This window comes from Octopus sinensis, linkage group LG19 (genome assembly GCF_006345805.1).
Source record: "Octopus sinensis linkage group LG19, ASM634580v1, whole genome shotgun sequence".
In the NCBI taxonomy this organism is placed as follows: Eukaryota; Metazoa; Mollusca; class Cephalopoda; order Octopoda; family Octopodidae; genus Octopus; species Octopus sinensis.
Window position 1 is genome coordinate 38,662,350 of NC_043015.1, and position 17,626 is coordinate 38,679,975.

General features: G+C 38.5%; 1 protein-coding gene across 1 annotated transcript; it reads right to left on the minus strand.

Moving 5' to 3' along the window:
• Positions 1–313: 313 nt before the first annotated feature.
• LOC115222171 (RNA 3'-terminal phosphate cyclase) lies at positions 314–15,949 on the minus strand. The gene is made up of 11 exons (XM_029792315.2): positions 15,740–15,949; positions 12,342–12,442; positions 10,842–10,985; positions 8,958–9,081; positions 8,498–8,556; positions 7,073–7,214; positions 5,581–5,696; positions 4,422–4,480; positions 2,954–3,048; positions 1,895–1,999; positions 314–805 (listed from the first exon to the last, which is right to left on the minus strand). The coding sequence occupies exons 1-11, from the start codon at positions 15,788–15,790 to the stop codon at positions 722–724; spliced, it is 1,080 nt and encodes a 359-aa protein (XP_029648175.1). The 5' UTR covers positions 15,791–15,949; the 3' UTR covers positions 314–721.
• Positions 15,950–17,626: the final 1,677 nt, after the last annotated feature.

The following is a 17,626-nucleotide window of genomic DNA, read 5'->3' on the forward strand; positions in this document are numbered from 1 at the left end:
TTTGGATAAAAACACCATTCCTCCATGCGATTGGCTTTCAAAATTGCTAAGATATTAAAATATATTTTCTTAGCATGAAACCAATGGTAGCCTTAATACACAAATAAAGAAATTCTATCCACCAATGCAGTGTTGAACTCATTCTCATCATTCAACATTTACATATGTATGTATGTATATGTATGTATATATATATATATTATATATATATATATATATATGTGTGTGTATGTGTATATATATATATATATAATGAAATTGAATTTAGTCAAACAAAACCAAGCTATGTTTTCCCAAATGCTGCATCTGTTTCTTCTGTCAGTGCAGCCAACATTTGTGGAAACTTGTTGCTTCAGTGAGATTGGTTTCAGTTGACCGAATTAAATTATCTATACTCTATTTTCAGTATTGAGTACTTTTTTCTTTCATTTGTTAGTTAACACAAACACATATCTACATATACACCCACACACACACACAATGTACGTACAAATGTATACATATACATAGTAAAGTGCACCATTAAACAACTTTGATGTCTATTTGTTTTCTAAAAGCTGGATTGCTTCCTTTGTGTGTATATATAAAAAAATACTTACATACATGCACACATATATGGATATATTATACACATATGCATGTCTGTATGTACATAAATACATGTATTTAAGGAATAGAGAGACAGAGAGAGAGAGAGAGAAAGAAAGAAAGTGATATCAAATCACATCACAACATTCTCTAAACCAATTCCTTCACACTCGATGATTGTCTGGGTCTGAGAAAGGTTTACCACATCAAACTTGGCCTGCAATAATAAAAAAAAGAAAGAAAACATTAAGAAAAAAAAAAGCATACATCATTTGAATACCTTTTAGTGTTACTAGCAGTATCGCCGGGCGTTGCTCAGGTTTGTTTCGACTCTTTAGTATTGGAATTTTTGAAAAGTAAAAATTTTGCATTATGTAGCTTGTTATTCTCTTTAAGTGAACATTTTTCTGGTTGAAATACACCGAAAAATGGCGACACAGCAGTCAAAAAATCATTAAAAAAAAGGGATTTTCATAGAAAAAAAGCACCTTTTTGATGTAAATAATTTTTGGTGTTAACATGGTCCGATTTTAATTTTTTCTTCTACGGAATGAAGAGCAAGCCTTCTTCTAACATACTCTCAATTTTGGTCAACTTGTGCTGCAGGGTCTCGGAGGAGATAGTGTTAGTTGAAGGCTACCAAACCTGCCATACACAGGCAACTTCAGCTTTATATAGAGAGAGGTTTTGTGTAGTGTCTTTCGATGTGGTCTGCATGGTTACTACAGCATGGTAGAGTCACAACTGGCTTTGCAATGACATCCAGAATAACAGAAGGACAACCAGGTCTTCAGTGGTGCCCACATAATGACATCCAAGCCTTAAGTGATGGCCATGTAGTTCACGATTCTGTATTCATAACCTATACAAGTAACTATCAACAGTCCTGTCTATCTAGCTGTATGTAGGTTCCACAGGATGGCAAAATTCACTGTACTGTGTCCTTGACCAAAACTATTTTCAACAGTCCAGCCCTTCCAGTTATAGGTAGGTACCACAGTGTGACAGTGTACAGTGGCATTGATAGTGTAAGTAGGTACCACACTAGTGTGTCTGTACCCTATACACCTAGGTACCATACAATTTTAAACAGCAGTAATACTACAGGACTGCTGAATGCTTAAATGTTTTGCAGTCTAGAGATCAAATGGTGTAAAACCTATCTACTATAGACAGCCGTTTAACATTCAAACAGAAGATTTCTAATTCAGACAAGGCTAAAGAAGCTGAGACAAGCATTTGTTTGTTTCTGTGGTTGTTGGTAATTTAGACAAAAGCGTTAAAGTTAGCTTCTCTTTTAACATACCTGAGTAAGTTGTTTAGCAACATGAATGGCTGTTTCAGTATGGAGAGTGAGGGGGCCACATCGAATGCTGGATTTACCTTTAGCCAAAGCCATCAGAATGATTAACTGCAAAAAAGAGAACCATTAAATTAACGTTGAAGTTTTTTTTAGGAACAAAATACAGAATAAAGAATTTCTATTTAAGGTAAGAAAGAAGAAAGAAAATGTAAAGAAAACAAGATGTCTATGTAATCCTTTTGATAGCAATGTGTTGGGGATTGCCCCTAACTCTATGATACTGACTTCCAGTTTTAAGTGACCTAAATTAAAACCATCCTTTGAAATTTCATGTTAATTTATGTTCCAAACATTAATTTAATTAATGACTAAGTTGATTTATTAAGTTCTCCGATACATTCAAAATTACTGGAAACAGGCAGGGCATTAAAAACAAAATGGTAGCTAAAGAATTTTTTTTAAATGTGTATTTAAGGTAAAAGTCTCTTTGTGTGAAAGATGAAATATAAAACTTATTTGATTGGCTAATTGAAGAATGTACCAGGATTCCAGTCAAATAAAACTACAGGGTGTTTGAATGCGTTGGAGACTTCATCAGAATGTACTGCGATTCAACTAATTGTAGCATTGTGAAACAATCCTTACCCATCAGAAGACAGCAGAGAGGTCCTCACTCACCAAAGTGCAGCTGAGGAGGTATTTTTCTCTCACAAGGGCACAATCGAAGAGTCCTTATTCACCAGATCACAGCAAAGGGGATCTTCATTCAGAAGACTGTAGCAGAGAGGTCCTCACTCACCAAAGTGCAGCTGAGGAGGTTCTTTTTCTCACATGAGCACAATGAAGGAGTCCTCACTCGCCAAAATGCAGTGGAGTCCTTACTAGAGCACAGCAGAGGGGACCCTCACTCACAAATGTAGTAAAGGAGGTTTTCTAACACAAGGACAATTAGAGGAATCCTCACTCACTAAAGTAAAGCCAATGAAACTTCACCAATCGTAAATAGCTTTTTAGGTACATTTTACATTGTTAGTGTCCATAGAGACATTAGAAAAATGGTACCTGATCTTGTAGATAGTCATCAACACAACCACCATGGAAAATATTGTCTAAAAGACTGGACGCAGCCTGGTAACCCACATCCTCTGCAGAACGTCCTTTAAAACATAAAAGAAAAGCACATAAATATAATATATTAAGTAGGCATTTAATCTCTCGTTCTTCTCATGTCCATCATCATTACTCTTCTGCTGACAGTCATCCCCTACTCTCCACAATTTGTTAGCTTGGCATGTATTCTCAAACACAGCATTTTGCTAATATTTCTCTGAAATTTTTTTTCTTCCAAGTCTATTTTTTTAATTATCTTTTTCACTCTTTGCTAGTTTCCTTTCTCACTTTATAGTAGTTTTAATTGCTAAACTTCGTTTACATTAATTATATTATTTCAAACAACAAATGCTTTAAGGCCATTTTCTCTGCGGAATCAAATATCTCCTGTTGTAACTTTGAGTTGACCGATGCACTTCAGTGAAAAGTGTGATTAATGGAACTGTGTAGAAGGAAGCCTAGGATATATATATATATTTAACATCGTCATCATTTTACAGTTATTTTTCATACTGGCATGGGTTGGGCAAGTCTCACAACTCTCACCACTCATCACACTCCATAGCTACCCAACACAAACATATAAAGCAACAGCAATTTGTGGTTTTAGCATGATTCTTATGTCTGGGTTGCCTGTCCCATCACCAACTACATTATAACATAAAAACTGGGTGCTATATAAATTTATGCACACACACACACACACACACACACATATATACATATACATATATATATATATAATAGTTAAAGGGGACAACAAACGTTAAGGCAAAGCAAACATCTCAAGTCATTTACATTATTATTATAATTGGAAAAGAATTCAAAGTCTTACAGCTGTTTCTGGGATTTATATATCCGCTATGTCAGAAATCTGCAATGGCTCCATAACAACTGTCTCAGCTATAACCTTGGAGCCCTAGTAATCCGTTACACCACTTACCTAGAGTACTTAATCTATTTCTTTACTACCCACAAAGGGGCTAAACACAGAGGGGACAAACAAACGGATTATGTCAATTACATCGACCCCAGTGCGTAACTGGTACTTAATTTATCGACCCCGAAAGGATGAAAGGCAAAGTCGACCTCGGCGGAATTTGAACTCAGAACGTAACGGCAGACGAAATACGGCTACGCATTTCGCCCAGCGTGCTAACATTTCAGCCAATTCGCCGCCTTTACCTAGAGTACTTAATCGTTTAGATCACCTGTGAACTAAACCCCCATACTTTGTATATATATATATATAATGCCACCAACTCAAGAGAGTTTGTCTGATGGAACTAAAGAGAACCCTCGGCATTGATTCAGTTACTGTCCTCCAAGTGCCAACTCCTTTTATTGGTTTCAGCCGAGACTACCAAGAATAAAACAACAAAGGAAAAAAAAAAGAAAATACAAAAATAAGAAAACAAACCTCTTTTGCCAAGTCCTGAGCCAGCTAAAAGACATCCAGTTGTAGTTTCAGCCACCAAACTATAAACAGAAATAGTAGTAGTAATAATGATGATGATGATGATGATGATAATAATAATAGTAATGGTTTCCAATTTTGCCACAAGGGCAGCAATTTGGGGGTAAGGGATGAGTCGATTACATTGACCCCCAAGGTGCCATGCAGTGGGACTGAACCTGGAACCATGTGATTGGTAAGCAAGCTACTTACCACACAGCCACACCTGCACCTATTAATTTATTTATTTCAAAATTTTTTGTATCTCACCCTTATGATAGAATTTAGGTGGATTTACTCTTGGATCTGAGAACTTTCCAATGGTCTTTGCTGTTCCTCACAGACAGGCCAGTTGCACGGACCCTATGTGCCTCTGCAGCCCAATCCTTTGTGTCCACTCCTTCAGCCTCTTCCCTATTGTCCCTAAGGCTCCTACGACAACTGATATGATCTTACTTTTCCTGCAACCTCACAAACTGCTTAGCTTTTTCTTCAGGTCCTATTATTGTTATTGTTATTATTATTATTATTTGAGGATGTATGTCCTAGTAGTTAGGGTATTGCACACATGATCAAGAGATCGTAGTTTCAATTCCTAGACCAGGTGGTGCATTGTTTTCTTGAGCAAACCATCTCACACTGCTCTTCAACCATTTCAACACTGTGCACCTGTACAAGCAATGTCAATTTGATAGCACCAACCACTCCAAGAGTGTAGTGGGTGCTTTTTATATACCACCGGCACATATATGTGTGTGTGTGTATATATGCTTGTGTGTCTGTGTTTGTCCCCCCATCATTGCTTGACAATCGATGTTGCTGTGTTTACATCCCCGTAACTTAGTGGTTCGGCAAAAGAGACCAATAGAATAAGGACTAGGCTGACAAAGAATAAGTCCTAGGGTTGATTAACTCGACTGAAGGTGGTGCTCCAGCATGGCCGCAGTCAAATGACTAAAACAAAAGAACAAATCATTGATGATGATGATGATGGTGAATGGCCAGGGTGATAGCAGTGATGGTACTTAATGATGAGAGTGATGGTGGGCTTTGTTGATGGTGGTGGTGATGATGGTGATGATGACAGTTCACATATTTACACAACACTCCAACACTAACATACATGATTCCAGAAGCTGTGTTTGGGTTCGGTTCCTTCACAACATCCATTTTGATGGGTATATTGTTCATCTTCTGCTTCAGGGTGGCCTTTGCTGTGTCAGCCATTAGCCTTGCAACCTGTATCAAAAAAAATAAAGAGAATAAAGTAACCATTCATTTAAGAAGAGAGAAACTAGAAGGGAGTGTGTGATGTTCATGCCTATTCTAATGGCATTAGTGGTTGGTACACCAGGACTAGTTGCAAATGGATCTTGAATTTAGCCACACACTGTTAATGTGTGTGTGTGCAGATATATATCTATATATGTATACACACATATACAAGGAGGTTCTGAAAAGTTCCTGGCTTTGAGCAAAAGAAAATACAGGAGGATCGATTAATTATGATTCTATTAAATCTATTTCCTTCTTAGGTTCACACACTTGTTGCAGCAGTCCTCCAGATTTTTCAAAGCCCTGTAAAAGAACTTGGAAGGTCGGGCCTTCAACCAAGCCTTTCAAAACACCCCTAAAGACAGGAGCTTTTCAGGCCCCCTCGTGGGAATAAATTGTCATCTAAATTATGCAAAAATGGAAATAACACTGACATTTCATTTTAACAGATATATTTAACAAAATTACATAAAAATATCTTCAAATACTAAAGAGTAAATTTATTAAATAAAATCGCCACTGGCTTCAGCCACAACTTCCAGACGACTTTGGGATCTTCTGGATGGTCTCCTTGTTGGTCAATACAGCCATAATCCTTGCCCTCAGTTCGTCTTTAGTGTTACAAGTCTTGTTGGTGTCTTGCTCAACTGCGCTCCACGCATAATAATCAATGAGATTGCAGTCTGGGGAGTTAGGTGGCCAGATGTTAGGGGTGATTTGTCACACAGAAGAAACGTGTGTGTGTGTGTACATATATAGATATATAAACATACACACATAGAGCGAGAGAGAAAGGACAATCACATTGCATCCATTTATTTCAACAGAAAGTTGTATTAAGTGTGATCACACTAGATGTGTGTGTGTGTGTGTATTTGCATGTATTTAAGCAAGTATGTGTGATACCTTTTCGAAACACAGATACACGTATACAAACATATACATATATCATATACCAACATACACGCCTTTGGTCCTCAACTTCTTAATGGAGTCATAAAGGAGATATCATTACATGGTGTGTCTTGGACAGAAAGAGAGAGAAGAATCAACTCCAATACTGGATTGGAACACTGGAACTTTATTTATCAAATCCCAAAAGGATGACAGGTGAAATAGACCTCACCTGGATTTGAACTCAGAGTGTAAGAGAGCCAAAACACAAAAGTAATATATTCAACTCTCTAAAGACTCCGTCAACTGGTTACCTTACTGACATACATAAGACATGTACACACAGGTAGGCACATTTTAGTAGAGAGTCTGTTTTAATGTAGATATACACAGACACACACACACACCCCAGTGCATGCTTTAACACAAAAGAAGATCTACTTTACTTTAGGCGGGAGTTGCCCAGATACAAACGAGCGTCCGTAGATACTAGTGACGTGTCCGACATCAGTCAAAGTGACAGGTTTCAGGTATTTCACAGGTTCTGATCTCACGTACACCTCACCACCACCTTTAGGATAGTAACCCCTGAAAAATTGAGTGAGAGCACGAAACAATAAAGATATAAAAAATATTTATTTTAAGGGATTTTGAAGGGTAATCTTAAAGAACAGCTGAAGTGTCAGGTAAGAAATACTTCAGGCGCAGGCATGGCTGTGTGGTAAGAATCTTGCTTCCCAACTACATGGTTCCAGGTTCAGTCCCACTGCGTGGCACCTTAGGGCAGTGTCTTATACTAACATAACGTCAGATGAAATACCGCTAAGCATTTTGCCCGGTGTGCTAACCTTTCTGCCAGCTCGCCACCTTTTTAAATTCTTTTGTTATCATAATTCTGTTGAAATATACTATATTTCTTTCAATTAATTTTAGAAATAATCAAAACTTTGATTTAGATCACTTTAAAACAGGAAGGTTCTTATTTCTTTATTGCCCACCAGGGGCTAAACACAGAGGGGATAAACAAGGACAGACAAGGGGATTAAGCCGATTACATCAACCCCAGTGTGTAACTGGTACTTAATGGCGACGAGCTGGCAGAAACATTAGCATGCCGGGCAAAATTCTTAACGGTATTTCATCCGCCATTACGTTCTGAGTTCAAATTCCGCCGAGGTCGACTTTGCCTTTCATCCTTTCAGGGTCGATAAATTAAGTACAGTTACGCACTGGGGTCGATGTAATCGACTTAACCCCTTTGTCTGTCCTTGTTTGTACCCTCTGTGTGTAACCCCTTGTGGGTGGTAAAGAAATAGGTACTTAATTTATCAACCCCAAAAGGATGAAAGGCAAAGTCGACCTCGACGGAATTTGTACCCAGAACATAACGGCAGACAAAATACCGCTAAGCATTTCGCCCGGTGTGCTAACGATTCTGCCAGCTCGCCGCCTTAAACAGGAAACAGAAAGTTTCAATCAAAGATACCTGAGTCAGTTTCAGGTGGATTGGTATCAAGAGTTAAATTGATATTTAATATTGGTTTCAGATTTTGGCACAAGGCCAGCAACTTTCTGGGGTCAGTCAATTACATCAAACCCAGTGCTCAAATTCTAATTATTTTATTCACCCCGTAAGGACGAAAGGCAAACTCAGTATTTGATATTCATATATACATTCTTCTGTTGACTGAACACAAGAAAATAATACAGCTGATTGAATTGACTTCCAGTATATTACTGGTATTTGATTTTATCATTCTTCTTTCTTGTCTCACATCCCATGGATCTTTGCGGCTGAGCCGATATCCATGCGATGGAAAGAAAGAGAAGAAAAGGATAGGAAAAAAAAGTGAATAAGTAAACGGCATTACCTTCGTTCAATATCACAATCGAAATATAAACCAAATTTTGCAGCAATTGGTTTAAACACCTGTAAAAGAAAACAAGAGACTTTTCAACTAACAGCAAAAAATATATTTTACCAAACACAAGAGCTGTAATCACCAACTGCAATATATATTTCTTTATTGCCCACAAGGGGCTAAACATAGAGGGGGACAACAAGGACAGACAAAGGGATTAAGTTGATTACATCGACCCCAGTGCATAACTGGTACTTAATTTATCGACCCCGAAAGGATGAAAGGCAAAGTCAACCTCGGCGGAATTTGAACTCGGAACGTAACGACAGACGAAATACGGCTACGCATTTCACCCGGCGTGCTAACGGTTCTGCCAGCTTGCCGCCAACAAAAACCTTATAGCATGAATAAAAGAATAGATAAAAAAAAATATGGAAAAGGGTGGAAAAAAATATGAAAATAAACAAACCAAAAGCTGGTAATCAATTTGGGGGGCCATTTCTGCATTGGTGCCCCCTAACAACCGTAGTTCAATACTCCCATTGCCAAACACCATACAAGGGACAGCAGCTTGCATCAGCAGACATACACTCCTGGAAAAATAAGGAAAATAATAATAATAATAATAATAGGAATGATAGTAAAAAGGTGCTGATTCCTCAGATACCAGGAAACCCCAAAATGGCAGAAATTCAAAAGATAGTGCTCATAGAAACTGCCCATATCCTACATAAAATACTGTCTATGTAATCTCAAATTTTAAAACAAACACATAATTTTCTTGTTTTTCTTAAGCATTCTCTAGAACAATACTATTGTGCAAAACCAAATATATGACACCCACGGCATAACACAGATATGAACTTTTAATTTGTTGTCTTTAGAGGTCTCTGGGTGAGACTTGGGGTCAACTTGTACAAATACAAAGCAAAAGTCAAACATACAATAATAATCTTTTCTGCTACAGACACAAGGACTGAAATTCTGCGGGAGAAGCTAATCAATTACATTGATACCAGTGCTTAATTGGTAATCATTTCATTGACCCCCGAAAGGATGAAAGAAAAGTCAACTTCAGCAGAATTTGAACTCAGAAAGGAAAGACCGACAAAATGCTTAATAGTATTTGGTTCAGCATGTTAACGGTTCTACCAGCTCACCAATAGCAGAATCATTAGCTCACTGGACAAAATAATAATAATTTCTCACATTTAAACCCAGTGCATAACTGGTACTAATCTATTAATGCCAGCATACATATTATAATAGTCAAAGACAACAGTGGCTAAATCTGAAATCACAACACAGAGTTGTGGGAATTAACAATGATGGTAATCTTCCTAGCTATTGTCATTCAAATGATGCTACCAGGTGGGACAAAGCCCAGCTATAAGAAGAGAACAGAACCAGGGAGATCTTATCCCCCAAAAAGTAGGGTGGAGGGAAAGGCGGTTTGTTTTCTTCTCAAGCCATGCCTGGCTCATAAGGGCCGGTTTCCCGATTTCCTTGGCGTATAGGTTCCCCACCTGGACGGGACACCGGTCTGTCGCAGGTGAGCTGCAAGATGCAGGAGGAAAGAGTGAGTGAAAGTTGTGGCGAAAGAGTCAGCAGACGTTCAGCATTACCTTCTGCCTGAGCAGCGTGGAGCTTAGGTGTTTCGCTCATAAACACACACATCGCCCGGTCTGAGATTCGAACCCGTGATCCCTCGATCACGAGTTCGCTGCTCTAACCACTAGGCCATGTGCCTCCACCAAAGGCGGTTTGCTGCAGATACTATCCACAGAAATTAAAGTGAACCTTTGCAGCAATGATGAAGACATGGTCATCATGTACAAGCTGATGTGAAGCACAGCATGGGGACAGACGAAAAAGAGATACAAAGTAAAATGGTATTTGTCAAAAGTAGGTAGGAACTAACAAAAGGGATTGTAAGTGGTATACTTCAGTTGCTCAATATAATCCTTCCAAATTCACGCAGCGTCCTTCAAAACTTCCATGCTTCCTGAGATTCGCCCAGCGTCCTTCAAAACTTCCATGCTTCCTGAGATTCGCCAACACTACACCTGATTTTCTCTCCTCCATACACACAAGCAAGCATCTATCTGACTCATACACTGTTCGCTTTCCAGACATTTGTACATTACTGCATATGCTTTATACGCACTTTTGACAAGTTGTGGTACACCTGAGCACTGGATACAATAATTCCATCATTATTATTATTATAATAACAAAATTTCCCTTCGTAAATTATGTATGGAAGTTCAAAAGTACAAATGAAACAATATAAACACATATAACAATGAAAAGAAGCTGAAAGGAACGTTGTCGGTCGGTACCCATTACATACCCAGCAGTTTGTGTATCAGCTTCATAACGACCAGCTTTGACAGTAGCAGGATAAAACGTGATTTCAGTGGAGCCAATTGTGGCACCGTCCAGCCTTCCGTTAGACATAGCACTGATTAACTTTATTCCAGTCATATGTTGAGATCTGCAAGAAAGGGCAGAGAGAAAAGGGTAAAAAGATTCAATGTTTATACTCATAGTGAATATTAAATATACATGTGTTATATATATATATGTATATATATGGTCTTAAAAGTCATCCAAGGGCTCATTAATGGAAAGGAAGGATTGTGCTGTGTGATGAGGTGTGGTGTGTATGTTGATAGGACAGCTATCATCTGTCACAATGAAGCAATCATCATATATATTTAGACACACCTGGTGAATATTATGCATATATAACGTGTTGAATATATACACCTGATGAATATTAAATATGTATGCATGAATGTTGAATATATAATCATGGTGAATATTAAATACATGCCATTGCCAGTACCACCTGACTGGCCCTTGTGCTGGTGGTACGTAAAAGCACCCACTACACTCATGGAGTGGTTGGCATTAGGAAGGGCATCCAGCTGTAGAAATTCTGCCAGATCAGATTGGAGCCAGGTGCAGCCATCTGGTTCGCCAGACCTCAGTCAAATCGTCCAACCCATGCCAGCATGGAAAGCGAACATTAAATGATGATGATGAATATTAAATATGTGTATATAATGAGTGCTGAACACACACACATATATACATTGGGTGAATTTTAAGTATATAAGTGTAGTAAGTGTTCTGTTCAGTCACAAGTCAGCTTTGATCTAGCAAACCTATGACCAAAGAACTTTGAGTCAAGATCATTTCATCCATTTTTTTTCCAGACATTCCGTATCTAGGGCTAGATTACTTAATGTCCATTTGCTTTATTTAAAAAGGATAAATTGTGTGTGATTTTGAAGGCCTTTCAAGGTTCATCATCTCAAGATTGGTGGGACTGATGTGACTGATTGCTCAGCCTGAATGTCACCAAGTCACGGCTGCTGCAAAAACCAAGAGTCAGGCTTGAAATCCATGGAACAGAACGGACATTCCTAAAGGCATCCAGAGACCAGGTTAACGTTTTAAGTGTAGCATTCCATGTACATGTGAAGGCATGAGGCCTAGGAGTTAGAGTGTTGCAACCAAGATTGCAAGATCAGGTTTTCAATTCCCAGACCAGGCAGTGCATTGTGTTCTTGAGCAAAACACTCCATTTCACGTTGCTCTGGTCCACTCCACTGTGAATAAGTAAACCTTGTGAGGGACTGGCACCAGGTTTAGAGGGAATATTGTGATCTCAGTCGTTTACACACCATGGTAAACAAGTAGGTGACCCTATGAATGCTACAACACGAGACAGTAATGGCCAGGGCTTGATGATGATGAGGACAATGATGATGATGGCAATGATTTCAATGGATGTAGGTGAGAGAGTAAATTAAGAAAGTAAAAAACAAGGTGTATAAATTACCGTAATCCTGCATTGCTTCGTCCAGCTCGTATATTCCATACTCTGACCGGTCGTCGTAAAAGGCAACTAAAGGCAATAGCATTACGGAGTATTTGACCACCCTACAATAAAAAGGGAGAAAAAGTCATAAATAGATCAAGATTCCAAGATACATCAGTGGATAAAGGAATCAGTAGAGTATTTGAACAAAACAGCTTGTGGTGCTTCTGAAAGTAAGGACCAAAAACAATGTATTTCTCAAAATGTCCAGTGGTATTTGGGTTGACCACTGGGAGTTGCTTGAAAACAATTGTTTCATTCTGAATTTATTTCATTGGATTAAATTATTTTTATCATACAATATCACTGTAGTAGGTATAGTTAGCAATCAGATCATTATATCCATTGTTGCAATAAACACACACAACACCCGGTCTGGGAATCGAAACCGTGAGTCCGCTGCCCTAATCACTGGGCCATTGCACCTCCACATTGTTAAACTTACATCTACCTTTTTGTCTGGATAGTATAAGTTCCTTGTTTGCTTGTTCCAAAGTTTTTTTTGCTTTACTTTATCCAAGAAAGGACACTGGCCATAGCCTTTTTTATTTCTCAAGCTTTCCCAAACTAGTGAGATCAATGTGGTTTAACTTAAGTTTATAGAAACTGATGTATGTTCAACACTTTTCCTATTTAAATATCTTATATGTCTCTTCTTATGCTAGAAAGGTAAAACTCAGCAACTGTCAAAATTTAAATTTCAGAGTTAATAAAATAGGTACCAGTTGAATACTGGGTTCAATGTAATACACTAGCCCCTACCCCCAAAATTTCAGGTCCTGTGCCTATAATAGAAAGGCATTATTATTATTATTCACCAAGGTCAACTTTACCTGTCATCCTTTTGTGGTCGATAAAATAAAGTACCAGTCAATGTAATTGACCAACCCCTTACTCTAAAAGTGCTGGCCTTGTGCCAAAATTTGAAACAAAGGTAGCAAAACGCTAAGTGGCAGTTCCTCCAAATCTTTACGTTTCGAGTTCAAATCCAGCAGAGTTTAATTTTCTCTTTCACGTTTCCAGGATCGATAAAAAAAATTATCAGTCAAGTACTATAGTCGATAGTATCGCCTAGCCGCCCCACCACAAACTGCTAGCCTTGTGCCAAAATTTTAAACCATTATTTATTATTATTATTATTAAGACGGCGAGCTGGCAGAATCCTTAGCACGCCAGACAAAACACCTATCGGCATTTCGTCCGTTTTTCGGGGTCAATAAATTAAGTACCAGTGAAATACTGAGGTCGATGTAATCGACTCCCCAAAATTTCAGGCCTTTGTGCCTACCTGTAGTAGAAAGGATTATTACCTCCGCCTTATTATTATTATTATTTACCACTATTTAAGAAGAAACTGTGTGATTTGAGGGAAATTTGACTGCAATTTCTTAGCAGGCTGAGGGACCATTTAAAGATTCCCTCCTGGTCTCACGAAGACGAGTATTTGGTAATGTCTATTAAACACGCAAATAAAGAACGAACATTTTGTGACGTCAATGTTTTATTGTGTTCCTTAAAATGGTCGTTCTGATGTTATGTTAGCAACGGTTTGTTTCCAATAATCTTCAGGGATTTCCAGTCAGTGCTCCCTGAGAATATTTTGTCTACAATGATGACATTTTCCTCCTGATTTCATAGAATCTGGCAACGAATACGTTATATGGGCTTATTACACAAATATACATACATACATACACTTCGAAGTCTTTGGCAATAATATTCTTGTTTAAGAATATGTACTCTACAAAAGTAGCGAGTAACCCTTCAGATGAATGTAAAATTGTTTTTATTATAACTGAACATAAAAACAAACTGTGTGTGTGTCCACAGATTATAACAGAGTAAAGAAATGGTAAAAAAACCCAAAAACTTTTGGCAAGTTATATTAAACCATTAACTGCCAAATTTCTTGTATTCATATTTTTTGGCTTTCCCAGGAGTCTTCGGAGTTAAAATAATATATAGTATTTAAATTTTCTTCATATGAGAATTATTTTGGAAATTATGATAAATTTTTGGAAAAGTCCCAAATGGGGATTGCTGGAAAACCCCCCGCATATTTATCCTTTTCTATTCAATTGCAATAATAAACATTTTAGATTTTTTTTTTGTTTGTTTTCGGAAACTATAGAATCAAATGCGGAGGTTTATACGAAATATCAATGAATGATGTAAATGGGAAGTGAAAAAAGAAACCTTTTCAAAACAGTCAATATTTTTGTAGTTCAAAAATTGCGATTTATTGCATAAAATGTCCTCTGGAATTAGCCACAGCTAATAATGACAAACTTTAATTACTAAATATTGTTAAACACACCTCTGTAAATGCAATGGACATAAGCAATTCACTTTAAATGCAACGAACAACCGGCAGGGAGACTGTTTTTAGCAGATCCCCAAATGGGGCTCGTGGGAGGCAATGGGTTAAACATCTTCTTCTGCGGTTGTTCGAAATGTCGAGACCAGAATAAATATAAAGATGGTATCTATGGACAAACATCTGAGTGTTCAAGAAATCCGCTGTGTCACCGCGATACACTAAGGTTTGAGATCCTGTTAGGCGGGACCGTGATCGAGTACCTTCTACCGAACCTGGGAGTAATTTAAATCTTATTTCTTTCCTGCCCACAAGGGGCTACACACAGAGGGGACAAACAGGGACAGGCAAACGGATTAAGTCGATTATGTCGACCCAGTGCGTAACTGGTACTTATTAAAAACTGTGTAGACGGAAACTGCACAGAACGAAAGCCGTTGGAAAACGAACCAACAACGAAACCTCCCTCGAAATTCACCCAACCGTCTTTAGATCTTTTCCCTACCTGACAACAACAAAGGCGATGATGATGGAAATATACGTGGAAATAGAAACTAAGAACCGGCATATCAAAGGGCCCTGTCAGAAAAGGATCGAAACCGGTAGGTTTCATCTTCACCTGACTTTATAGGGCTCCATGGCAAGCCGATGAGGAAGCCTCTAAATGCTAGAACTAGCAACCAAATCACCAAATCTCAAAAATCACACATCGCTGGTTTTATAAAGAAAGGACACATTGGATGATGTCTGAAAACAAAGGACGGGAGGATTATGGTTGGACCGCCTTTTATTCTAGTTCCCTTCGAGCAGGGATCGGCCTAAAGTCAAACAATCCCAATAACCTCTTTACGGTGGTTCTGTGATACGAAGGCAAGAAATGGGAGAGAAATTAAAAGATGGAAACCTGAGAAAAGAAAACCGGTAAATGAAAGAAGGTGGGAACATTTGGTTCGGAACTCTGGAACGGGATCAAATGAATGGACGATAAAAGGAAATTAAAATAACAATGAGAAGAAGAAAGGAAAAAGAATCGTGTACTCACACCTTCGTAGATGGAACCATCGATTTGAAGAATCTCCTCAGATGTTGTCATGATCGATGACGAGGAAGAACTGGTTTACGTTCGAGTTGGTGCTACACCGCAAGAGGGAGAGTCTGAGGTGGAAATCAGTGGTGGTAGGAGGTGTCGTAGCGATAGCAGTAGTTCAGTTGCATATCCAGAAAAGGCCGTGGCGATAGCAGTGGTAGCAGTTACACGACGAGTGTGTGACAGGAGAGATAATCCCTCTCTATATAAAGCTGAAGAAGGCGGCGAGCTTGGCAGAAGCGTTAGCACGCCGGGCGAAATGCTTAGCGGTATTTCGTCCGCCAGTACGTTCTGATTTCAAATTCCGCCGAGGTCGACTTTGCATTTCATCCTTTCGGGGTCGATAAATTAAGTACCAGTTACGCACTGGGGTCGATTTAATCGACTTAATTCGTTTGTCTATCTTTGTTTGTCCTACCCTTATGGGTAGTAAAGAAATAGGTTTGGTAGCCTTCAACTAACACTATCTCCTATTTGACCAGAAATAGAATCCAAATCGCCCTCAAAACATCCTGCCTTGGGTCTTAATAACGACCTACCGTTTTAAATGAATAAAAAAAGATACATCTAATAATTTTTTCCTCTATAGGCTCTAAAGGATGGAGACGTAGGAGCCCCTACATGGTCATTAGACCTGCCAGAAATAGTATCCAAATCAACCTCAAAACATCCTGCTTTGGATCTTAATAATGACCTACTGTTTTAGATTTTAAAAAAAAGATACATCTGATAATCCTTTCCCGTGTGGTAAGTAGCTTGTTTATGAACCACATGGTTACGGGTTCAGTCCCACTGCGTGGCACCTTGGGCAAGTGTCTTCTACTATAGCCTTGGGCCGACCAAAGCCTTGTGAGTGGATTTGGTAGACGGAAACTGAAAGCCCGTCGTATATATGTATATATATACATATGTGTGTGTGTTTGTCCCCCCAACATCGCTTGACAACCGATGCTGGTGTGTTTACGTCCCCGTCACTTAGCGGTTCGGCAAAAAAGACCGATAAAATAAGTACTAGGCTTACAAAGAATAAGTCCTGGGGTCGACTAAAGGCGGTGCTCCAGCATGGCCACAGTCAAGTGACTGAAACAAGTAAAAGAGTAAAATAGTAAAGATTATATGTGCAAGGCCTGAAATTTTTGGGGAAAAGACGTTAGCCGATTACATCGACCCCAGTGCTCAACTGGTACTTATTTTATCGATCTCGTAAAGCAAAGTCGACCTCGGCGGAATTCGAACTTAGTAAATCCGGACGAATTACACATGGTCCGGCGTGTTTAATGATTCTGCCGGATCGCTGTTTTAAGGCATCGCTTAATGAACTTCTAGATACATAGTCATGAAGATTTACCGTTACATAATATACAATCAATAGAAAGAAAGGATCTTTCGGTTTGAACGACAGTTCTTTCTAGCGGTGTCATATGAAATTGTCACCCATAATTATGACCCTAGTATCGATCTATTGCATTTCAATGTTTTAGGGTTAGGGTTAGGGGTGAGGAGGAAGGGTATCTTTTTTTCTTCAGAAATGTAAATAAACCCAATCTGTTTCTTAAACGAGGGACATATTCATACGACACAGAATGTTTTTTACCTCAATAGATGTCATTGATTGGTTGAAATTACAGAAAAAAACAACAAATATCTTACAAACTATAGAATTTTCTCAATAAAGCCAAGAGAAAAAAGATGTTTTATAAACACATTCTACCAGTGTACGAAGTTTAAAAGTGTTTAGTTACGTGGAAATTATATTAAAAAAACTGCCGTTCAAACTGAAAAGATCCCGAAAGATCCTCTCCCCGTCCTTTCTACCTTTAAAGACCCGAGTCTTTCATTCTC

What these genes read in the sequence shown, in the direction of transcription:
- LOC115222171 (XM_029792315.2), bottom strand. Translation starts at nt 15,790, where the DNA reads ATGACAACATCTGAGGAGATTCTTCAAATCGATGGTTCCATCTACGAA. An exon ending in ATGGTTCCATCTACGAAGGT is followed by an intron (nt 12,443 to 15,739) that starts GTGAGTACACGA and finishes TTTTTATTGTAG; the next exon opens with GGTGGTCAAATACTCCGTAA. An exon ending in CTCAGGACTTGGCAAAAGAG is followed by an intron (nt 3,049 to 4,421) that starts GTTTGTTTTCTT and finishes TATGTTTTAAAG; the next exon opens with GACGTTCTGCAGAGGATGTG.